Below are 25,361 nucleotides of genomic sequence, written 5' to 3' on the forward strand. Positions count from 1 at the left end.
CCAGGTTGGAGGACTTCTTCCGCACACACAGCAGAATCCTGTACCCCCCCCCGGCAGGCATCCAGACAGCCCTTGGCATGGACTCCCGTATGAACAAATTAAAGACCTGTCATCTGCGGGGCCTTAGGCCAGACATCGCTAAACTGGTGAAAGATTTCCATGCATCGGGTACGAACTCCGGGGGTTGGATATCATCCACATTCATGCCACTCACACAGAGAGGCAGATGCTAGAGAAAAGGCGTAATGAGAGATCCAAGATTGAACGAATGCAAGCCCAGCTGCAGATACTGCGGGGCCATGGTCTAGGTCGAAGCAGAGGGAGAGGGAGAAGCTGGGCTCCCAGCCGTGGACGGGGGCACAGAGTGGAGCGTCTTCGTCATGAAGGAGTTTGACGGGGCACCGGGGCTGACGACACACCAGAAACAGGTAGAAATGAAAAACACTCTTCGCAACGCTGGTGCGGCAAAGCAACACGTAGATGAGAATTATTAAAACATAAATATATAACTAGATATTGATATAAATATTTAAACAGAGCCCAGAGAGGCAGTGCTCTCTCCGTGAAGTAGGAATAAAAAATATTTTAATAAAAACATTGTGTCCGTGAACCCGCGTGCGTGTGCGGTCGAGGTCATTCACAGTGAGAGGTAAGAAATGAATTGGGAGAAGAGACGGAAAGTTAAGTTAACAAGGAGTTTAAAATGGGTTCAAATAGATTGCAGAAATTGCAAAGGGGCAAAAGGGAGCTGAAAAGCTAGTTGATAGATTGAAAGTGTGATAGCAATTATTTAAGATCGCCTTGGAATAGACAGCGATGTTGCTGATCTGATCACAGATAAAACTCTCGAAATGTGTATTATACAATGTATGTAATGTATCTTTAAGCTTTGTGTAACCTTTGGCATGACTAAGTGCAAACCTGAACATTGTTGAAACCATGGGCTGTGTACGCGGGGAACTGAACTTGCTCAAGCGACACGCGCTCTGGAATTCACACCTTATCTCTGTTATCGAGAACAGCTAGACATTCTTCTGCTCAAAACAAATGCAAACCACCAACTCTGAGAGATTGCGACTCGAGAGAGAAGTATTGTTTTCCCTGTGCTTGCAACCACATTAAATAATACTTAGACTAAGGCTGAAGTTGTTGTGGAATCAGTTCTTTATTGATTTGTCTCACCCCTGGGTAAAATAATATACATTTAGAAGCGTGCTGTTGTAAAATTCCACCACAAAAGGATTATAGGAAGTAGATGACAAAGAAGGGGTAATTAGGAGGAAAGGCAATGATGGTAGAAAAGTAAGCACAAGTTTATTCTGTGCATTTTGGGAGTCCGGAACGGAGCTTGGAGCACAAAAGCACAATACCCCTTCTGACCCGATGCAGAAATCGGAATCACTGCAATGTTTGATTTCCTCCTGGAAAGAGGCATTGTTCCACCGTGTCCATCCTTTCCATGCAACACACTCATCCTGCCTGTTCTAAGGGCAGATGGTGTTTCCTGGCGTTTTGCACCAGATTTGCGCGAAGTAAATGACGCAGTACACCACAGAACTCCGGTAGCACTTAATCCGACCACTGTACTCTCACAGGTCCCGGGTGAATCAAAATATTTTTCCGTTGTATATTTGGCCAATGCGTTTTTCAGCATTACAAGAGAAAAATAATCTCAATATTGGTTCACTTTTAAAGGGAAACATCACACAGGGACACGAATGCCCCAAGGCTACGCTGAGTCACCAGCAGTTTTTTGTGCTGCCCTCAAAGAAAACGTAGAGACTTTTACTTTCCCTGCCGGCAGTACATTAATCCAATATGTCGACGATCTGCTTCTCTGTTCTCCAGATGAAGCATCCTGCAAAAAAGACACAGAAGCTTTGTTAAAATGTTTAGCTGGCCAGGGCTGTAAAGCTCGTTAAGCCAAGCTCCAACATGTACAGTCTCACGTTACATATCTAGGACATGACATTTTGGCAGCAGGCTGTTCTTTGGGCCCAAGGAGAATCATTTTATGCATTTCTAAACTGAAAACAAGAAAAACAGCTTATGTCTTTCCTTGGGTTTGCGGGCTATTGTAGACAATGGATTATTGATTTTGCCCGCCTAGTAAACCCTCTTTAAATTTGGCACATGGCCATGGCCTGTACCCTAAGGACCCAGTGCCATGGAACATGGAAGCAGAGGAAAGCTTTGAAAAATGAAAGGTCTCTCTTGCTGCAGCACCGACTTTAAGACTACCTGACATGGACAAAGACTTCACTCTTGCCGTGCACGAAAAGATTGGTTTCATGTCCGCCGTCCTTTTACAGACTCATGGCGACCGTCTTAGCCCAGTGGCATACTACTCACAGAGGCTCTTACCAATGGGAGACGACAGCGAGCCCCATGACTGTTTGGTCCACATGATGATGGACTTCATCACCTGAACCCCATGTCAAGGTGAAAGCAGCCCTACCCAGACCCCTGGAGGGACCCCTACATGACCTAAAGCCAGGGCCGTGGGTGGTCATCAAGTTCTTCACCCGAAAGAATTGGAGTTTACCCAGGTGGACGGGTCCATTCCAGATCCTGCTTGTTACCTCCTCCGCGGTAAACGTGTTGGGGAGAGACACCTGGGTCCGTGCCAGCAACTGTCAGTAAGTTCCAGAACCAGTCAAGGTCGTAAAGCCTGGCATGGTCAGCAAGGGGTTTTAAAAGCCTTCTGCCTAGGTGGAAAGTCCAGATAAGGGAGGGGTGATATATTTTAATGACACTTGTCTTACCTGTCTGGCACTAGAAGTGACAACCCAAATCATAGAAGGCCCATGAAAACCCCATTCAGTACTACTCTCATTATAGCATTAGTCCCCTAGGGGGTCAGTTGAAGACCCTACCCTGCTAAGCTGCATTGGGGGGAAATTGAAGACCATGTAAGTGTCACGGCCGATCCTGAGCGGCCCTGGCACCCGTTTCTCCAAATGCGCGGGGGTACGAGGGGAACGCTGTGCGTGCTGCTTGGTAACCATACTCATCGTGCTGCCACTGCTGTGGTGTTACTTGAAACAATCTTCTGATCCACCACAGGGTAACATTACATTCTCACCACCTGCGCTGCCACCGCAGCCGCAGAAGCAACGAGGATGACTCAGCAGCCAAGGCTCCAGAGGTTTCATCTGCCCACCATAGTACTGTGAAGAAAGTGTATCCTGTGGACGGTCACTAAAATAACTTATTGGTATCCACGTATTGGAACCAAGTAGGTTGACAAGAAGGTGTCATGTTTCCTCCCCATGTAAGATTATTCTGTTAATATATCATATCATATAGTGCCTATGGTACCTAAACTTCCCAGGAATAAATAACAACTCTGTCCTCAATCTTAGAGAAAACATGAATCTTTCTTCCATGGCACTATCTGCCGTTCAGCACAAAGTCATGGATATCAGCAAGGTTGTACAGCAGAATAGGATGGCCCTCAATATCCTGTTAGCCTCACAAGGAGGTGTGTGTAAAGTCACAAGAAGTGAATGTTGTACTTACATATCAGATGCCATGTCAGTCCTCCAAAACTTAGCACATGACACCGAGACCAGCCTCACCGAACTACATAAGGTTAATGGCTTCGACCCTTTTGATGCAATATACAACATGTTTGGTTCGTGTGGTGGCTCATCATTGAAAGGTCTTATCTCTATCTTTGTTGCATAATCATGGTGTGTATTTCTGTGGTTATTCTTGTTGCATGTGTGAAATCCTGTGTGGCTAATACCACCACCTCGGTGATGGTCCAGGCTAATACTTCATCAAGCCACACCGCCCTGAGCCTGTCTAATCCCGACCGACATTCCATTTTAGACTGGATCCCAGGCAACCCATACTCTGACGATGATGATGAAACTGTGAGTACTGTTACCGCGTTGCATATCAATAATGCGTCTATGATGAGTTTTTACTGCCTTATTAAGTATGCAGTCATTTTTTCTGATCATTACTATGCATTTTGATTTTCTTTGATATTGTGTTTTGTTATGTTCATTATCATGTTTTGTGATCATTATAATGATCAAAGGGGGGAATGTAGTGGGAAATTATAGATATCACTTTAGAACTATATATATTACTTGAATGAGCATAGATTTTGCCTTAAGAATAGCCAGCCATGTTTAAAAAGCTATTTTCCTGTTATAATCTCACTCCAAGTAAAAGGTCTTGGGTTCCCATTAAGTTCCGGTGAGTGGGAAAAGTACAACCATTAACAAAGTTAAACCATATGTCGACCTGATCTTTTTTATCTTACGTAGCTTTTAAAACACGTTGACTTGGTTTTTAACGACTCACTCAGGGCTCACATGAAGAGACACTGTCCTTTAAGATAATGCCATACAGTAAAGACCAGATCACATTCCTTCTCTACTCAACCTTGTGTAGAGATGAGAATAACCCCAGTGAGCTTGACAGCAGTCATGTGGTTTGTTTGTAGCACATTAAAATTGTAACTGTGACCGGAGTTTGACTATTAAATCATTGGATGAGGGAAACACCAGGTGATATGTGATTGGATAGGCGTAGTCTTGTGAATGACATCAAACCAAAGGCACACGACCCCTCACGTTATAAAGCCCTCTTCAGCAGAAGCAGGAGCAGAGTGTACAGCCATTCACTGCTTTTAAAGTGTATCTGTCTTTAGTCTGCAGAATAAAATATGTTAATATACCCTCAGTTTGTTTCCTGAAGGGACAGAGGGTTGACCTCACCGACTACGCAGTGACAATTCTCCAAAACGGACTACGGACAGACCAGAGAAGGATCCCTTAACAACTGGTCCGGACCGCAAGGCTCTGTGGCTGCAGAGCCAAGGGACTCCACCTCTAGGTCCAGCTGCTCCCCAGCTCAGAATGAAATAAAATCTTGTGTACAGAAGGGTCACTGCGTACATTTAATATATTAAACATATTAAAAATCGACATAAAAAAATAGTTACCTGGTATTGCATTATTAGAATATGTATATCTATTGAAATGTGTATTTTCTATGTAAATATTGACATTTATATATAAATCAATAAAAATATATTAATAATAAATAAAATAAATATTAGTCCCAGACTGCAGCAAGATATTTACGCACAGCATGAAATTAAATACGGAATTGTTTTTTTTTTCCCATTAATATATACTTTATACATTTTATTAGATCTCTTTCTTTACACAAACAATCGCACAGTCAAAATGTTCTCATTGAAATGCTAGTCTGCGGCGCGAACACACGGGGCGATCTGGCAGCCGATCACATCTGGTACCAAGGACCACTAGCTTCAGCGCCCCTAGCGGTAGCGGCCAGTAGTCCGTGGACAGAACACTGACCCGTCTCCATCCCCCGCTGCTTCTTTTCTTGCTCAAAGATGCATTCTGGGCCGCCACAGTAGGATAGAAATAGGCAGGTGGGGTCGGGGACGGTGTATTTAATAGCGCTACACACTATCACCCGATCCGTGTTTGTATGCATGTGTTGTACTTCCGTGCGCAATGGCGCGCGGCCGCCGTGGAGCTTTCTGCGTCAGATTGAACGTGCAACTTTATTGACAAACCCGGAAGTCACAACCGACTACGTGTCACGAAACAGACGGGGACTCATCTCAATGGGCCGAGGCCACCAGACAGCCTACCGCCGTGGAGGAGTTGTTTGTTACTCTTTAATGTTGATTTAAAACAAATTTGCCAATACATGAGCATTTATTAAACGAGCCGGACCGTTGGCCAGGAGCAATGTTAACCAAGTTCGAAACAAAGTCAGCCCGTGTTAAGGGTAAGTTTGACGCCAGCTATGGTTAGCTTAGCATCATAGCGCTAGCTATAGCAGAGATAATGTCACTATGAATTTCACATTATTTTCTGTACTCATTGAATTTCGACAGTATTTTCTTAATGCTAGCCCGAACATCTGTGCTGTAAATCAAGATGCCTGCTATCAATGTTGTTTTCAGCGGAATGTAGATAAACAATGCTTCCCAAGTTAGCTTATCTGTATTTGGGGTGTTAATTGTGTTTCCCCTTTATTCTAATGGTTGCCATTGGTTGACTTATTTTGTGACTTACTTTTATATTACATTGTACAAAACAGATGGTTTGATTTTAAATATTCCTTCAGTCATACAACTTTTACATTGTTAGTGTCCTATTATCGTGATGAAAACCTTCTCTTCTTCTCCCATTTTCTCTTGTGTTCTTACCATATGTCGCATGTCATATCTCTGGGATTACTCTTGGATTATATCAAGCCATTGTACTTGGGTATGGGGATTCAACTAGCTATTAATATTGGGAATAACCAATCATATTCACCAGCAAGGTTAACCAGATATAAAACGATGCATGTCATGGTTATCCCGATATCCCAATGTTTTGTTCATTATAGTGTGTCCATTTTCCAATAATTTGCTAATCTTGATGTTGTCAACGTATATGTAAGTGTTCTTACATTTGTGTTCTGCTTTTTTGTTGTTATTTATTCAAATGCTGTCAATGTTAGGACTGAGCTTCCACCCCAAGAGGCCATGGATCCTCGCAAGTTTGCACAACGGCGTCATCCAGCTGTGGGACTACCGCATGTGCACGCTGATCGACAAGTTTGATGAGCACGATGGTAATGTATTGAGAATTGAACAAGATATTACATTTTGTGTAATTCAACTGTTGTGTTTCATTAAGTGCTGCTTGATGTGCCTTTTGAAATAGGACCGGTCAGAGGAATTGATTTCCATAAGCAGCAGCCCCTGTTCGTCTCTGGAGGAGATGACTACAAGATCAAGGTTAGACTGTGGGGATGTAGGCCTGCCGCGATAATTACTAAATCGACTTACTTACGATGTATGGACATGACCTCAATAATTTTTCTGACATCGCTTATTGCCTGATTGAACATGATGCCAGAATAAACAGTAGGGCTTTCCATACCATTATAAGACTTGGGCGCAGCGTCTAAGTGTTTGGTTTTTTTTCACAGCGATGGGGGAAAAAAAAACAAAACCCCAAAAAACGATGTCGCTACTCCAACCATCAACGTGACAGTAATCGTGATGGCCTCATTATCTTTTGGTATTTCCACAGTGATTACAATCATAGTCCCTGGTTGAGTTTTATCTATGCTAGAATCCACAGTGGGCTCTGCCGCTTTTACTACTACAGATGCTGCATTCAAGTCACACAGGAATTCATGATCAAAACACATTTTGCTGTCATTTCTGGTCGCACTGCTTCTGGCCTCATCCATTCTCTGTGTTGGAGTTTCACTGGGCGAGGCTCAGACAGCTCCTACAAACACACACACACACACACACACACACACACACACACACACAGGCAAGATTTATTTGTGGTTAATTTATTTAGCATAATTTACTAGTTATTTCACATTACAATGTCTGAATATTCTTGAGAATTAAAAGTTCATTGCTATTTGAAATGCTGTATTTGCATTATTATGCTTTTATATTATCATTATATCAGTGGCAAAAAAGGTCTTAAAATTACAATAATAAAGTTTATTGCAATTATTTTTTGGGCAATATATTGTCAAACAAAGGTAGTTTTCCTGACAGGCCTATTGCGATGTAAGTATACTGTATACAAAATATGAAACACCAAGTGGTATTATTTTAGATATCGAATTCATACTACCTATATCACAATGTCCTTGTGTTTAAATAACAAAATTATTTCAATTCCTATTTATTTTCACATCCAGGTGTGGAACTATAAGCTGAGACGCTGCCTCTTCACTCTCCTGGGACACCTGGACTACATTAGGACCACCTTTTTCCATCATGTAAGCGGTCCACTTATTACAAACTCCAAAGTGACTTACAATAATGGCAAATGGAGGTTTTATTTTTATTTTATTTTTTAAATCTCTTTCCCTGTAACTATTTATTTAATGTATTGTGATGTCTTGTCATTTCTGCAGGAGTACCCCTGGATTCTTAGCGCCTCGGACGATCAGACCATTCGCATCTGGAACTGGCAGTCAAGGACCTGCGTCTGGTAAGAGGCACTAGTGAAATGCAAAAATTGAATAGATTTAAATGCATGCAAAAATGACCAAATAATTATTGTTGCTATGACGTTTAGTCGTTAGCTTGATATCCAACATAAGGTACTTTTAAATCACTATCCTTTTTTTGTGTGGGTAAGAGGTCTTTAAGTTTTTACTTTTTTCTGACCGACACACTGTTTAAATCTACTTTTGTTGACTTTTGCAGTCAGAAACAAACTTTTGGTTGATATTATTATTATTATTATTATTATTGGAATTGGCCTCACCAAGCCCAAATGAAACAACAATAATACACATTATTTTATAACACATCAAGACCACTTGGACTTGATGATTTGGAGTGACTGAGTTCTGGGTACTACATTGAAGTGTACAAATTACAGCTGCACAAGAACAAATACAATATATATAATTTTGTTATAAAGGCTCTTGTTGCATGAATTTCTTGATTTTTATGTAGACTAAATTTTAATTCTACCCCCAGTGTGCTGACTGGCCACAACCACTACGTGATGTGTGCCCAGTTCCACCCATCTGAGGACCTGGTGGTGTCCGCCAGCCTGGACCAGACCGTGCGCGTGTGGGATATCTCCGGTGAGGGCCCGGCTGAGGGTGGGAGACGGAGGGACTTGATGTGTGTGGGGTGGAGTTGGGTGGGGCTGGTAATTGTGGAACCTAAGGAGAGAAATAAAGTCAGAACAGCAAGGTCAAAGTCCTGAACCTCCTTCTCTCCTCGTTTGTAGAGAACAAATCTTTGTGGGGTGTTTGCAAAAAGAAAGAAACAAACAAAAAACACCTCTCCCTTCAAGACAAGAAGCAATGTAGCTGATTAGAAAAGAGAGGTGTTTTTTTTGTTTTTGTTTTTCTTTTTGTTATTGAATGCTTTTTAATATCTGTCACTGTTTATACCTTGTCTGATGTGCTCTCCTGTTAACCCATTAACTGCATTCATATTTCCTTCTGCACTCCTTCACATCACATATGCAAACATGCAACACCATTTTTCTCTCTTCTACGGGAATTCATTTTGCATTTTTTTCCTTGAGCATCAAGCATGACCGCATTTCTAATGTCTGCACGGGGCTCCTTTCCCAGCACAGGCTCCGTTCCCATAATGTTTTTATAAAAACACCACAGTTAAAATTCACGTATCGTGATGTGTGATGGTCCTGTCCTGTGTTACTATCCATATTGCACTTGTTTACATATGCATTAGAATAATGTGCATGAAATTGGCTCGTTATTTCACTGTTTATCTGCCTAACCTGTATACATGTCATAACAGTATACATGTTTTAACTAATTATGCTTGCTAGACAATAACTTCCTTTGCAGTGAATTAGTATAGTCCTCATATGACTTATTGCGATTGCACGGCTGAATTCAGCAAATAATTTCGGGTATAACTATTTGTTGTTTTAACTGAATAACCTCACTGTTTCCGAGGTGATGAAGCTATGTAACATTTTTGTTAATTCACTGCAGTAGTTTAAGCATATGCTCAGCATGGTTTCAAAGACCGCAACATGCACAGATGCATTTGTCAGTCTGTATCCTCTAACATAAGCATGGACTGTGTATAATTCAAAATGATTGGCACTCATACTCCAACACCCCATCAGAGCACCTCTTTACAACCTCAGCCACAACCCCGCTCCATCCAATCCAACCCAACCCAATCACGCCATGCTCCTCCCATTTCCCTGTGTCCCCCTTCTTCAGCCCCCCCCCCTCCCGGAAACATCCGCACCTGCACTTGGGTTCCTAGTGACGCTCATTATTATTATTATTTTTTTCTTCCCATTACTGTTCTCACACTGTTGGATTATCTGCCCACCACATATTTTCCACGGTCCAGGAATCGTTAATACAAACTGCGTTGTTGCTCTGTTATCGGTGCCGCCTCAATTTCCAATTTCACAGAGTTCGTTCAGAGTCTTGTAGTTTTCCAATGCACTAGCAGAGCTGGAAACCTGAACATTTAATTTCAGCTGTATGAACCCTGTTTTTACTCACGTTAATATTCCATGAGCATAACTTAAACTGACAGTGACAAATATCACAACAAAATTCACCCCAATTAGTGGTTGAGTGGATATATTTTGAAAAAAGAATTAAATATAGATATATAAAAAATCAAATATGTTAAACTTTTTTTTATTATTGCAAAGAACGTAGCAAAAATATTAAAAAGGACATTGCACGCAAATCGGGTATTAAACGGAAATCGACCATGAATATCAATTTAAATACCATAAATTACAAACAAGAAGGAAGAAAAGACATAAGGTTTTGCTAATTACCTTCAATAAATGTAGTCTAAGGATTTTGACCAATTTTTGTTTTTATCTTTTAAATTTCAAGGAGTAGCCAAATAATAATTGAAATTAGAATCTAATTTAAAATATGATGGTAAAAACAAACATTTTATGAATGCAATATTTTGCCATAATAATCAAATATATTGGACACAATAATTAGAATAATTCCTCTGCGGAAGCTTTCCAATTCCTTGACTAGATATCCTGTATCTATCCTGTTGGCTTTTGATTCAAGTGTAAACCATCAAAATCGCCTTAAATACTGTCCAGTATATCACTAGCCTTAGTCGTTGTCGTGCCTTTTTTAAAAGTGCTTCAACCAATGAATAATAAAGATCCTCTTTTGATTTGGTGATCCATTGACCCAGTGATTGTAATTGTTGAGGGGCAGAGAGAGTGGAGTTTGTGTTTTTTTTTTTTTTTTTTCTCGTTTGTTTTTTTCTTCCTCCCTTCACTTTCTCCTCTGACCTGTGTGTGTGTGTGTGTGTGTGTGTGTTTGTTTGTGTGTGTGTGTGTGTGTGTGTTCAGTTAGTCCAACATCTGTCTGTTCACGTCAAAGGTTTCCCTCCTTTTCAGCTCATGTCTTTTCCACGACCACTGATATTGACCAGTATCTCCTTCTTGTCCCCCCTTTGCCTTGGTTGCTCCCTGTTGAAACACTTGTATGCCGCCCTCCCCTCGCTATGAATGTCGGTTCCAGGTCTGAGAAAGAAGAACCTCTCTCCCGGTGCCGTGGAGACAGAGGTGCGCGGCATCTCCGGCGTGGATCTGTTCGGCGCCTCAGATGCCGTCGTCAAGCACGTGCTTGAGGTGAGAGCGTCCACGGGGATACTTCCCAGTGGTTTGTAATCATCGCTGAACTTTGCGTGCCATACCGTTGGCCATGGAAAATATTGTTGCCAATATAGGGATGAAAGAACTTGGTCACAGACCGCTTGTATCTGCATTTGGTGTAAGAGTTCCCACTATTCAGCACCTTAGAGAAATTATAGCACATGCCTAATCCAAATTCAGCCTTTCAAAGTACAGATTCCGTTGTTGGTGACACTTTGTCTGTTATCGTCCAAGTAGCTGCTCCGTTATTTATTATATATATCAATTGAAAGGCCTTAGTGTCTGCATTGTGTATGACCAGACACCAGGAGGTGTTGAGTGCGGGTAACTTTGTGTCTTTCTTGACAGGGTCATGACCGGGGGGTGAACTGGGCGGCATTCCACCCCAGCATGCCTCTCATCGTGTCCGGAGCTGACGACAGGCAGGTCAAGATCTGGAGGATGAACGGTGAGCGTCCATCAAGGAGCATGTGGCATTGGATGGGAATATTTAAAGGTTTATTTGTACCCCCCACCCGCACTGAGTAAATGGACTTCAAAGGGGAAAACCATTCAGATGTTGGAGAAAACTACTGCAGCTGCCCTGATCTCAACATACTGTCTATTGGATTTTCTGTCACCTGATAGCCTTTTTAGCCTTTATGTCGTGGAGCACTTAAAGAATCACTCAAACATTAATTGTCATGTCTGTAAAACATTCTTCTTTCTAACGTGATTACATCGTTTTGACCGACGTCCCAATAAGAAAAATCTTTGCTAACCGATTTATAGCTCATATTTCATGTTGTTTTGATCATCCAAAATTCGTGTTCACTTTATGTAATTAATCCTTAGACCATTTCTCAATTTTACTCCAACAGATACTTGCTCGGTGATAAGAAATTTCAGAATAAAATATCAGAGTAGGAGCTGGATGTGGATACCACTTGGATCTGCAACTACTTTTGTAAACCATTTTGTGTCCATTTCACTAAAGTCTGTCACAGATTTAGGCCATCTCTTCCAAAAAAGTGCTTAACACAACAGCCAACATGACACGGCTCTCTCCCTCCCTCCAGAGTCTAAGGCGTGGGAGCTGGACACGTGCCGCGGCCACTACAACAACGTGTCCTGCGCCGTCTTCCACCCGCGCCAGGAGCTCATCCTGTCAAACTCCGAGGACAAGAGCATCCGGGTTTGGGACATGTCCAAGAGGACTGGTGTCCAGACCTTCCGCAGGGACCACGACCGCTTCTGGGTGCTGGGCGCTCACCCCAACCTCAACCTGTTCGCTGCCGGTAAGTCTGAGGTGCCGCCCTCTCAAGGCGTCATCGATTACTTTTTAACTCGAATCACACGAATCAATGCCACAAAACCTTTTTACCTAGTAAATCAGAGTAAAATGATGAAGGGCTCTGTACTGACGATGGAAGTAGTTAACAGGTTTCCGTGTGTCCCAATGGCGACCTTCTGGTCAGTAACTTCCCCAAGTGCTCAACACTTCTGTTAATGAACCAAGGAAACGTTTCAGCATGCGGAAATGTATGGGTCACCCGTTATGATCTTTGTCTTTAGGTCACGACAGTGGCATGCTGGTGTTCAAGCTGGAGCGTGAGCGTCCTGCCTACGCCGTCTATGGCAACATGCTGTACTACGTCAAGGACCGCTTCCTGCGCCAGCTGGACTTCAACAGCAGCAAGGACACAGCTGTCATGCAGTTGCGCAGGTCCGTCTCAGGCATGAAGGGTTACTAGGACAAAGAGATGGATGGCATATATGGTTTATTTGGCTTGTAGTTCCATTTAACTGTCCATTTTCATATAGGGTCAAATTTGATATTGTTGGCTTAAAAGTATCGCAATCGACTTAGTCAAGCTGTTTTTTTTTTTTTTGTTTTGTTTTTTTCTTTCCAGTGGGTCCAAGTTCCCCGTGTTCAGCATGTCCTACAACCCCGCTGAGAACGCGGTCCTGCTCTGCACTGTCCGTATCACTCAAGTCAACATGAACATGTCTCTGCATCGTCATTTACAAACACATATCTTGTATGACCCTTTTTTGATGTCTTATACATGGTGTGATACCCCTTCCTCTACTGCAGAGGGCGACCAACCTGGAGAACAGCACCTACGACCTATACTCCATTCCCAAAGAAAGCGACTCCCAGAACCCTGACGGTATTGAAACATCCTAGAGTCACCAAAACCACATTTTTAATTCTGAGTATCATCTTGGATGTCATGCATCACATATTTCAGCTTGTGTTTCCGTATCTTGTGACTCCCCAGCCCCCGAGGGGAAGAGGTCGTCTGGGTTGACTGCGGTGTGGGTGGCCAGGAACCGTTTCGCTGTCCTGGACCGCATGCACTCGGTAGGTCCCTCTCCCCACGTCATACCATGTGATAAATGAGGGCTTCGTTTATTTTCATATGTGTCCCACCACAGCAAAACTCGCCATCTCGCGCATTTCTAAAATCGCCAGGAGCATCCAAATAAGTTGGAAAAAACTTTTCTTGAAGGAAAATTCAATTTTTCCAGATTCGTGTTTTTTATTTATTTATTATTATTATTTTTTTTTTTTCAAAACCGAATTTGAAACCATGGAGTTAAATATTCCCGTTAGATTACATGGGGAAACGCAGTTCACTTACCGGGACGGGGAACAGCGCTGAATAACGCCGATCGATGGTTTCCTTTTAAGCGAGCGTCCAGGTGAAGATCATTCCTCCATATTCCATGTGATGTGAAGTTACAATGTCAAACCGTTTTGATAGAATTCAACTTTTAAATCTTACTACTCTTACACACACACACACTATTGTGAAACGATGAAAAAGAAAAACCCTTCGCATCACACACCTACATCACTTCCGTAAACAGACGGTTGAAGCGCAAGCACGGGGGTGTTTCAGTCTCACTTGTCTGTGAAAACGTTCTTCTCTGTATCGTTATGGATTACGCAAAGCCAGTGGCGGAAACTCTGAATCATATTTCGGGCCTTAATCTGACCAGTGCGGTAGAACGACAGCGATGCTGAATCTGATATTACTTCGGACTTGGAGAACATTTCAAACAGCGGATTTCAAACTTAATGTAGAATATATACTGAATATTTTCAAGAACCACCGGTTGAGACCGACGATACGTCCGTTGTTGTTACAACGGAGGAAGTTGGTGTCAACATGAAGTCTGTTGAGATTGGTGACAGATTTTCAGATTTCAGATTTTCTGAGACTCTACATTTTGTTGTGTTGTCCGTACTTTTAAACTCCAAAACAATTACACTTTTATAAAACATGTATATTCTTACTGTTAAATAAAAGCTTTTTTATTTATTTATTTAGTTATCTATCTATCTATTTATTTATTTATATATATATTTTTTAAACCAAAATGAGTTGTGTTGTTGTGATTGGCCCATTCAGCAGTATGTTAAGTAGCCATGAGCCTTTGTTTGTCAGCCATTTGCATTCTGGGAGCTGGCTGAATGAACCTGATGATGTGGGTAAAACTTTGGAGGTGATTATCTCAGAATCACCTTTGTCATTAACAAGTCATAACTTTAAAAATATGTGCTTGATTTGCACAAGTGACACCTTGTTTGGAAGCTCTGATTCTCCACTTTAAAAGGATGCGGCAAAAAAAAAGATCTCAAAGGCCGCCAAATGACCCTAAAGTACGCGGTGGATCACATATTCTTATTCCTGTGATGAACGAGATGTGATTATTTAATTTTATTCTTATTATTCTTATTTTTTTATGTTTTTCCACTAAACGTAGATCATTATTTTGGGGGTTGAAAGGTAGAACATTTCTTAAAAATCATTGTTTTTAAAATTGCCTAAATAACGTGAGGTAGCACTTTATTAATCCCTGGGGGGGTGTATTCTGTTATATATGTACAGTTTACAAATTGTGCAGTAGCAGGTTGATAAATAAGTTGCAACAGCATGTATGTGTCTGTGATATTATCACGTCGTATACCTTCCATTCATCTATATTCTCCCTTTTCTTTTTTTGTTCATATTCCCTGTCACAACACATCTCTCGCCAGCTGCTGATCAAGAACCTGAAGAATGAGATTGTGAAGAAGGTGCAGGTGCCGAGCTGCGAGGAGATCTTCTACGCCGGGACGGGCTCGCTGCTGCTGCGCGATGCCGATGGCGTCACCCTGTTCGACGTGCAGCAGAAGCGCTCTCTGGCCACCGTCAAGATTGCCAAGGTCAAGTACGTGGTGTGGAGCGCTGACACCAGCCACGTGGCCCTGCTGGCCAAGCACGGTGGGTCCCCAAGCGGTGCACGGCGTTGAAACTGTTCAGGTCAGACCAAGGCCTCTAATTGTATCTGAATGTTTGAATTGAAACAGGATTTTGAAAGGTGTTAAGGAGCCTCTAAAGTTTTAGTTTCTCCCACCAAGTTGGTAGTTCTGGGTTCTGCGTTCAAGGTGTTAGGAATAAATAGTAAATAGATGAGTGGACATTACTTTGAGTTGGAGGGGCGATGCCTATGAAATTCAACCAATCACAATGCTCCATGATATTGTCTCCTTCTCAGACCAGTTGTGGTTATTGGTGATAAACACTGAAACCATGGATACGGCAACAATAATCCTTGATATTTCAGATTTTGTATTTCACATTTTTTGTAGTTTTGTTTGATAATATTGATGAAACTCATAATGAACAATCAAGTTGTTATCAAAAGATAATTTGGAATAAATTAATTATTTAAATGGTTTCAATAAAGAAATTGCATTTGAGGCTTAAGACTTAGTAGAGTTTGGATAAGGTTTGCAGCTGCAAAAACAGTCACACCCGATTCACCTGACGGTGTTTTTTTAAAGGGAAGATATATTTTGCCTTGCATATAAAAAAAATTCTATCAAAATCTATCTTTATATTCTATATATTTTTCATTTAATTCAAATTGATCATAATTTCGCAAAGTGTCTTTATAACATTCTTAGTATTAGATCAAATGTGTTATCTACCCCAGATTATACACTAGGTGTACAAGTTAGTATGAATTTACGCTAATAAATGCTGTAAATAACCACAATAGCTATATCACCAAAGCCAGATATCTATCCATATATAACGCTCTTGAAAATGCATAACTTTTGATTAAAGTTTTTTTTTTTAAACGTTTTGCCCTCTAGCCATCATGATCTGCAACCGGAAGCTTGAGAGCCTGTGCAACATCCATGAGAACATTCGGGTGAAGAGCGGAGCCTGGGATGAGAGCGGGGTCTTCATCTACACCACCTCCAACCACATCAAATATGCACTGACTTCTGGGTAGGGGTCAGGCACTGTGATCTGTTTTCATCAGTTTAATAAATACCCCTAGGTCCTCCTTGAAAAAAAAAAAAAAAAAAAAAAAAAAAATTCAGAAATTATTTCACCATCTATGTAGATTTCAGGAGCAGAATTAATTGGTAGCTAAGTTTTCTTAAATGTGTGTCTGAATGACCTTGCGCTAAAATGGTGAAATTAGGCTTCACTAACTAAATAGATGATTGCACTTTGGGCTAGAAAAAGAAAGATGTCCTTATTTGTGAAAGTTCTGTCCAAATAGATTATTTGTGGTTGATCCTCCCAACTTAAGAATCATCAGGCATTAAAAGTACTCAATTGTTGTTTGTAAAAATAGTTAACAGCAGTAAAAATTCAGCAACAAACATCAGCCATTTGAGTCATTTGTCGAAGAAAAAAATATTTCCACAAATATGAACTATTTGTGACTTGTATCACAAACACAGTCGCAAGTGGATGAGATTTTAATTGTTTGACAAGTACGGGGAGCGTGTCTCGTGATGTCCGTGATTTTGCGAATGCTGTACTTTATTTTATGATGAATTCTGACCTTCCCCGATGTGGCTCTCCCCGCAGCGACCATGGAATCATCAGGACCCTGGACCTGCCCATCTATGTGACTCGTGTCAGGGGCAACAGCGTGTACTGTCTGGATAGGGAGTGCCGCCCCCGCGTGCTCACCATCGACCCCACCGAGTATCGCTTCAAACTGGCCCTGGTCAACCGCAAATATGAAGAGGTGGGTGTTTTTTTGTTTTTTTTTTTTAATGTGAATTGTACTTTTTTGTTTGTTTGTTTTTTTTAACAATTTTTCCACAAAAGATTATTATCAAATAATAAACACGGCATTATGACTGATCTCACTATTATTAAATACGTAAAAAACACTTTATTAATCCCGAGGGGGGATTGAGGAATTATATTAACAAAAGTTGTTGATACGCTAACTCAATATTTAGCACTAATCAGTTAGTTTCAGTTAGTGAGTAAGCTAGGTAGGAATTAGGTTAGCTATTATGTTCAGTTTAGTAACTATTGTGCATAATCCCTGGGTACGTTGCAAAGACATTTCACTGCATATATGTATGAAGGTGTGTACAGTTTATATATGTGACAAATAAACCTCTTGAATCTATATACGACACCTCTTTTGTTTTTAAATATTTCAATAAATCAAGCACCCAATGTGTTGCATAAGCTACGTAATAGCCTTTCATGAACGTCTCATTTTTCAGCCAAAAATGACATTGAACAAATGATATTGAACTTGGCACAACCAGCCATCCCTGCACCTGAGTCACTTTTCAGGTGCGTAATCATCCTCGTCTCTCCCCTCCAGGTGCTCCACATGGTGCGTAACGCCAAGCTGGTGGGCCAGTCCATCATAGCCTACCTGCAGAAGAAGGGCTACCCCGAGGTGGCGCTGCACTTTGTCAAGGATGAGAAAACCCGCTTCAGCTTGGCTCTGGAATGTGGCAACATCGAGGTAGGGGCGGCCATCACTGGGTAAAATATAGCCATATGATGCCAGGATCGTACCAGGTCCTTGACATGCTTGGAAAGTCCTCAGGGAAAGAAAACATAATTAAAAAATAATAATAATAAATAATTTAAAAATCATGATAATAACGTGATATTCCCCCTGGTTCTGTTATTCAAATCGTAATGTAATAAGCCTTTTCCAAAATCGCTTTTCCAAGAGATTATGCCAGGGACATGTCAATAGAATCCAGCTGGAAAAGATGCTTATAATAGTAGATGACAATGATATTATTATATTATTAATAGATATATTGATATACTAATATAAATTTTAATTAATAAAGATCACATTTTAAATGGATTATATTTGTTTTGCGAAAAGTCCCTGAAAATGGAAAGACTTTTGCTTAAGAAAGTACTTTAAAGTCCTTGAATAACATTTTGTAATGCCAGAAGTAACCCTGATCTGCCTTTCCAGAAATTCCCCTTCCCCAGAAATCACTTAGCACACTATGTCTACATTAGTGTGCAGAATTCCATATGTAAATTAAATATTTTGCTCAGTTTATTTACTCTGTAAACATTAATATAAACTATGATTAAGGCTAAAAATTGCATCACAATATTTTTTGCCACAGTCGACACATAATACAGGATTGGATCTTTGTGCGTGTGTTTTTTTTACCTTGTCAATTTTGTAACGCTTCCCAACTCCGCACCACCAGGTGGCGCTGGAGGCTGCCAAGGCCCTGGACGAGCGCAGCTGCTGGGAGCGTCTGGGCGAGGCGGCCCTGCTGCAGGGTCACCACCAGGTGGTGGAAATGTGCTACCAGAGGACCAAGAACTTCGACAAGCTCACCTTCCTCTACCTCATCACTGGCAACCTGGCCAAGCTGCGCAAGATGATGAAGATTGGTAAGGGAATGGAGAGTGCGTGTATGTGGGTCGATTGCGATTTGGGTGTAGTTAGCAGTTGTATTAAGCTTCTTGTCTTGTTTTTTTTTGTTTTTTTTTGTCCTCCTCGCAGCCGAGATCAGGAAGGACATGAGCGGCCACTACCAGGGAGCTCTCTACCTGGGAGACGTCAGCGAGAGGGTCCGCATCCTCAAAAACTGTGGTCAGAGTAAGTTCACACTGAGCCTTCATGTATCGAATATAAACAAATATGTTCTATCTTCCAAGTACTGGATTCTTAGAGTGAAATTAAATACAGAAATTCACAGCGACATCTATGTTTTTGTTTTTTTACATCATATGCACTGATAGGTAGTTGAGTCTGGTTCATGGTATGAGCTAAAAACAATAACCTCAGAAACATAAGAAATATCTTTGTCTCTGAAGACAGAGGGCTCCTGGAAATTGCTATACATGACTCTGGCTGATGGAAAGTATTTTAAATTAGGATGACACATGTCACTTAATCGATGGTATCATGTATCCCCTGATTCATTATGTTTCATCCATATGTTGTGTCCAGAATCCCTGGCGTACCTGACCGCTGCCACCCACGGGATGGATGAGGAGGCAGAAGCCCTGAAGGAGACATTTGACCCAGAGAAGGAGACGGTAAGTAACATGTACTAGTTTTGTGGGGTAACTTAAAGCCTGTGTGATTAAATCTATAGTCTCTGCAGTTTAGGTTATAATTTTTTTTTAAATCCCACATTTTCATGTGTCCAGGTTCCAGAGGTGGATCCCAATGCCCAGTTGCTGCAGCCCCCTCCCCCCATCAACCCTCTGGACACCAACTGGCCCCTGCTCACCGTGTCCAAGGGCTTTTTCGAGGGAGCCATCGCCGCCAAGGGTGCCTTTGACTGACTGACTGATTGTTGACTGATGGTTTTTCTGAATTCCTCTTGGGTTCATCTTAAGTAGAAATTTCAACCAGACTGTGTCCTAATCGGGAGATACGACTGTACAATGTGTGTTTTGGTATGCCGTGTTCCAGGGAAGGCAAGTCAGATGGCGGCTGACCAGGATATGGACGCTCCAGGAGGGGAGGGCTGGGGAGAGGACGCAGAGCTCCAGCTGGATGAAGGTGATGTCACAAATTGGTTTATTGTTTTATATATTTTTTTAAACAATTACCAATGAGTAAACTGGGTAGACCGTCTTTGACTAGTTTTTAATGGACACGTAAGTGCACAAATTGTCATTTAATGACTGAAATCAATCAATACAAAACAGTACCGTACATTTATTGGGCATTTAAACTACATCCCTTGGATTGAACCAGATGCTACCACCTGTGGTTGTGTAAGCCCTCCCTCTCCTCTCACTCAACATCTGCTGATACGCAGCACACTGACTGGTACTTTATTATCCACCGAGGTGTAACGCTGCATTGTGAGGTAAAATGGGAAGTGGGAAAGTTATAATAAAGCACAAAAATGGTACCATATTGTTAACATAAAAACATGAGATGCACCGATCAATTGGCTGGTGACGGGAATTGGTCGGTTTTCACTGACCGATCAGTGTCAGATATGTTTTCCAATTTTCTGCTGGTCAAATTTGCACACCGGATACAATGCTCATATACTCATACTCGTAAAAATGCCCCAATACTCAAACCTGATTCCCACGTAATGCAACATAGTTGTGTTGTTGACGCTCAAAAAAGAGAGCGAAATAAAGAAAATGTTGGTGGTTTGGAGGTAGGATTCTGCATCCTGGTAAACAAAGACGATTAGATAAATTATTTATCTAACGCTTGACAATATTCCAACTTTGTGTAAACTGTATCTACTGCTGTCCCAGTGGAGCTCCGATCAAGAAGAAATGTTTGACTCTTTTTTTTTTTTTTTTGGGACTTGGTTCTTGACGAGTCACTCAGTAAAACAAGTCCTTCTATTTAATTTACTTGGTTTAATGCACGGTGAGCGAAGAGGGACTTACAGTGAACGAGAGAAGAGTGTCTTTTTTTTTTTTGTAATGATTGCAATTAATTTGCAAATTACCATATACATATAAATGTATATTTGCACTTAAAGTGAAAGAGACTTTAATTTGAAGTTTTTACTGGACATTTCCATGGTGGGTCCTTCTAAAACTCAGTGATAGTTACAGGTTGATATAAAGATAAGATAAAGATACTTTATTAATCCCCAAAAAATTAGCAATCGCACTATTTTGGTAACTGAAATTGCTCGTATGTGCAGCTGTCCAATCGTGTGAGTGTGATCAGATCACGGGATGCATTTGTCATTAGCGTACAGCAGATCGGAAATCGGAATCTGCAGTTCAGATTTAAATAATGTAATAATAATATAATAAACACAAAATCTGAAATAGGAATCAGCCAAGAAAATTGCAATCAGTGCATCTCTAGTTGGTAAACATGTTTGGTAACTGTACGAGATGATACGTTTCATACTGTATATACTTAGCCGTAGTAGCCCGCATATGATGTGATTATCCTCGTTATGAGACGGCTACAGTGTGAATTAACTGATGGAGTCATTTAGTTGCAGTATCTTAAATGCCACAGAGACTCCCTGTTACCCTATTGTGGTACTCAAAATAATTTCCCAAGGTTGGTAGGTCTGCATTCCTCATACTTGAACTGAGTAAATAAACACTTTTCTTCATACAGATTTTAAGTTCTGAAAAGTTGACAAGAGAAAATACCTGTATTCTATAAAATCTCATGAGCACACAACCTTGGTTCATATGGTGTAAAGTATAATTTAAAAAAAACGGTTATATATTTCCATGTTTTTTGTTAAGTCATTTTCCTTGTCCATATCACTCAGACGGCTTCATGGATGCCCAGGACGGGTTAGGCGACGAGGGTGGACTGGTGAAAGATGAGGGAGGAGGCTGGGAGGTGGAGGAGGACCTGGACCTTCCACCAGAACTGGTCAGAGAAAGACCCCTAACTTATTCCCAATATATTCTCTCAGGAGTCAGGAGATTTGAATCGTATATGTGGGAAGATATGAGCTGCCATCCCCATGACTGACAGATGTTTTCCACCAACCAACAGGATATACCCGTTGGTGCAGGTGGAGGGGCTGAGGATGGCTTCTTTGTCCCGCCCACCAAGGGCATGAGTCCCACCCAAATGTGGTGCAACAACTCGCAGCTGCCGGTCGACCACATCTTGGCAGGTTCCTTTGAGACCGCTATGAGAGTACGCCCCCCTAACTTAATTTTATTAGATCATAGTGTATCTGTTAATTTATTTGTGTTTGTTTGTTTGTTTGTTTATTTTTCCCCTTAAAAAGTTTCCAAGGCACAAATATTGCTCCCTTCTCCTCCCCACTATAGTTGCTCCACGACCAGGTCGGAGTGGTAAACTTCGGCCCCTACAAGTCCCTATTCATGCAGACGCTGTCCCGGGGCCGCACCTGCTACCTGGGGCTGCCGTCCCTCCCCTGCCTGCGAGGCCACCCCCAGCGCAACTGGAAGGTACGTCAGGGTTCTTACCAGGTCCTTGAGGTGCTTGAAGTTCTTCCTTAGAAATGTTCAGTATTTGAATACCTTGAAAATCACCCCTTTGCGCTGAATTGCTTAATAAGTCCTTGAAAAAATTTGATCATTGAAAACACATGGTACCCCCCCCCTCCCCCGTTTTGTTATAGAAAAATCGTAACAAAATGAAATTATAAAAGCAATTCTGAGAACTACATTAACAATTCTCTTTTATGGTATAGATTATGCCAGGGAAATATAAATGTAATCCAACATGGTTGGAAATAGATATAATAATAATAATAATAATAGTATATCACAATGAGCTTAATAATAGAAACATAATAGATATACTAATATAAATAATAGGCAATGAGACTAACATTATATTTAAATTAATAAAGATCACACTGAAAAGTATTGAAAATGATTGAAAAGAATTGTGCTTAAAAAATGCCATTTGAATTTCATGTTGTAATGTCTGAGTGAACCCTGGTACCTTCATGTGTTTGCTTCTAGAAGTCTACATGAAATATCCATTTATTTGGCAGTTCTTCACAGAGTTGTACTGTAGGACCGTACACCGACCGGCGACATATATCCATACATAGATGCACTTCACATTTACATGTTCTGCCTATGTTTCTGATAACAGGACTGCGGGGCCAAACAGGGGCTTCCCGCCGTGGGCCTGCGCCTCTCTGACCTCATCGCCCGGCTGCAGCAGTGCTACCAGATGACCACGGCCGGACGCTTCGAGGAGGGGGTGGAGCGCTTCAGAGCCATCCTGCTCTCCGTGCCACTGCTCGTGGTGGATAACAAGCAGGAGATCGCAGAGGTCAGACACAGGCCAGCAACACGTCAAAAAGCCAGTTATTGTTCCTTGGGGGAAAAAAATACTTCAAATGTATTCACAGTACAAATCGTCAAAATTGGTTGTGAAGTACAGATACTTGGCACTAGACACTTGTATTTCCATCGTTTACATTTTCATGTTATATGGGACTCGTCTGTTATTTGGATGTCTTTTCTGATACCACATTGTTGTCCCCCCCCCCCCACACACACACACACACACACACACAGGCTCAGCAGCTGATCACAATCTGCCGAGAGTACATCGTGGGTCTCACCATGGAGACAGAGAGGAAGAAATTGCCTAAAGACACACTGGACCAGCAGAAGAGGCTGTGTGAGGTAAGCATCTATTTTATGTTAACATTGTACTCCTAGGGGCAAGACTTTTTCCCCCCTCAACTGGATACAGTGGCTGAGGGGATACTTTCACGTCACGTTTGGTTACTTGATAGTTGTAAAATAGTAAATGGACAGCATTTATATAGCGCTTTTCTAGTCTTGCGACCGCTCTTCGCTCAGAGCTCCTGAGTAACCACTGGTGATCAGATCTCACTTCCCCGCTCTGCAGTCCCATGCAGAGACTTTGAAAAGGGCAGGTGCTCAAAAAAAAAAAAGTGAAGGCACATGGACCTCCAGCTCTGGTTGTAGGCATTTTGCTGCTCTGGGGAAACAGAGCACAACATCTCAAGGGCACGCACAAAAATGTAAAGGTCGTGTCCCTGGCCCCGGTGCAATCCCCAGCCTCTCCCAACAACTAGATTAATAATACTGCTTAAAAATGTACTTGGAACTCCTTAAATTAAATGTTGTAATGCCAGAATGAGCCCTAATTAGCTAATATTCTAATTGGTCTGCCTTGATTTGCCCTACCACCCCAGATGGCCGCATACTTCACTCACTGCAGCCTCCAGCCGGTTCACATGGTCCTCGTGCTGCGCACCGCCCTCAATCTCTTCTTCAAACTGCGTAACTTCAAGACTGCAGCGGGCTTTGCACGGCGCCTGCTCGAGCTGGGGCCCAAACCAGAGGTGGCACAACAGGTACAAAGATTTTTTTTTTTTTTTTTATAATTATAATAAGAAAATTAACGTACATTTTTTCCCAAAAAAATATATATATAATTGTAAAAATAAATGTTCCTACTTGCACTATGCGTTCATGAAATCATGTGATCAATGTGATTTGTCTCTTCTATCCAGACACGCAAGATTCTGGCGGCCTGTGAAAAGACCCTGACCGATGCCCACCAGTTGAACTACGACCCCCACAATCCCTTCGACCTGTGCGCCGCCTCTTTTGTCCCCCTGTACCGCGGCCGCCCAGTGGAGAAGTGTCCCCTTTCCGGTGCCTGCTACTGCCCTACGTACAAGGGCCAGGTCTGCAGGGTCACACAGGTATTTTCAAAAACACTATGTACAACACCTGTCATTCTATTTCATGTTTATATACTGTATTTATTCTTAGTCTTTTGCTTGGGACTCAAATTTTATTATATATATGTTGTTTTTTTATTATCAGACATTGACATAAAATAATTGCACGAGTGGTGTCCTCTTTAACTTTTGATCCCTTTATTCCCCAGGTGACAGAGATTGGCAAGGATGTGATCGGTCTGCGTGTCAGCCCTCTCCAGTTCCGTTAAGTGATTGTGAAAAACACAACCCTTTCTCTAAACATACTATTTCATCATTAAAAAGCAATTCTTGACAAAACAAATAGAAAGCTGAGTATAAAGTTGGTCTGTAAGAGGATTGTGTTATATCATGGATATTAAAGTGGCTTCAAGTGTTTTTTTCCCCTGCTCTCTTGCTTCCTGCTCTACCTACCCTGAAAAGCATTTCACACCAGTGCCACAGTGTCTATCCTCATATAGTTATGGTTTCATTAAAACCCTATACTGTGTATTCCTTCCTTGACTCTTTAAAAAATGAAAGTGACACATGGAGTGGCAATGCATTACTGTATGTCTTTAAAAACATTAATAAAATACTTGTTTATTGACCGATGTACCTTGTGTGTCTCTAACTCATTGAGAGGGTTATGAATTGGTTTTCACCAATGTGGACACAAAGGAGGAAAAACCTTCATGGGGGAGTAAAATCTAGTTATTTTAGTTGGTGACCAT

At 41.5% G+C, this 25,361-nt stretch overlaps 1 protein-coding gene across 1 annotated transcript; it reads left to right on the forward strand.

The window, feature by feature from the left end:
- Nucleotides 1-5,607: 5,607 nt before the first annotated feature.
- copa (COPI coat complex subunit alpha) lies at nucleotides 5,608-25,241 on the forward strand. The gene is made up of 30 exons (XM_080010639.1): nucleotides 5,608-5,787; nucleotides 6,511-6,624; nucleotides 6,717-6,790; nucleotides 7,726-7,806; nucleotides 7,945-8,021; nucleotides 8,519-8,628; nucleotides 11,056-11,165; nucleotides 11,538-11,637; nucleotides 12,248-12,466; nucleotides 12,744-12,894; nucleotides 13,082-13,148; nucleotides 13,267-13,342; nucleotides 13,454-13,536; nucleotides 15,220-15,445; nucleotides 16,324-16,462; nucleotides 17,057-17,219; nucleotides 17,820-17,966; nucleotides 18,688-18,877; nucleotides 18,990-19,085; nucleotides 19,440-19,528; nucleotides 19,643-19,766; nucleotides 19,911-20,000; nucleotides 21,718-21,824; nucleotides 21,951-22,097; nucleotides 22,235-22,375; nucleotides 23,034-23,216; nucleotides 23,465-23,575; nucleotides 24,115-24,276; nucleotides 24,436-24,630; nucleotides 24,819-25,241. Exons 1-30 carry the CDS (start codon nucleotides 5,748-5,750, stop codon nucleotides 24,876-24,878), a joined length of 3,672 nt encoding a protein of 1,223 aa, XP_079866765.1. The 5' UTR covers nucleotides 5,608-5,747; the 3' UTR covers nucleotides 24,879-25,241.
- The last annotated feature ends 120 nt before the right edge of the window (nucleotides 25,242-25,361 follow it).

Source organism: Zeus faber (genome assembly GCF_960531495.2).
Source record: "Zeus faber genome assembly, chromosome: 12".
NCBI classification, from domain to species: Eukaryota; Metazoa; Chordata; class Actinopteri; order Zeiformes; family Zeidae; genus Zeus; species Zeus faber.

What these genes read in the sequence shown, in the direction of transcription:
- copa (XM_080010639.1), top strand. Translation starts at nt 5,748, where the DNA reads ATGTTAACCAAGTTCGAAACAAAGTCAGCCCGTGTTAAGG. An exon ending in CCTCAACCTGTTCGCTGCCG is followed by an intron (nt 12,467 to 12,743) that starts GTAAGTCTGAGG and finishes CTTTGTCTTTAG; the next exon opens with GTCACGACAGTGGCATGCTG. An exon ending in TGGACCTTCCACCAGAACTG is followed by an intron (nt 21,825 to 21,950) that starts GTCAGAGAAAGA and finishes ACCAACCAACAG; the next exon opens with GATATACCCGTTGGTGCAGG.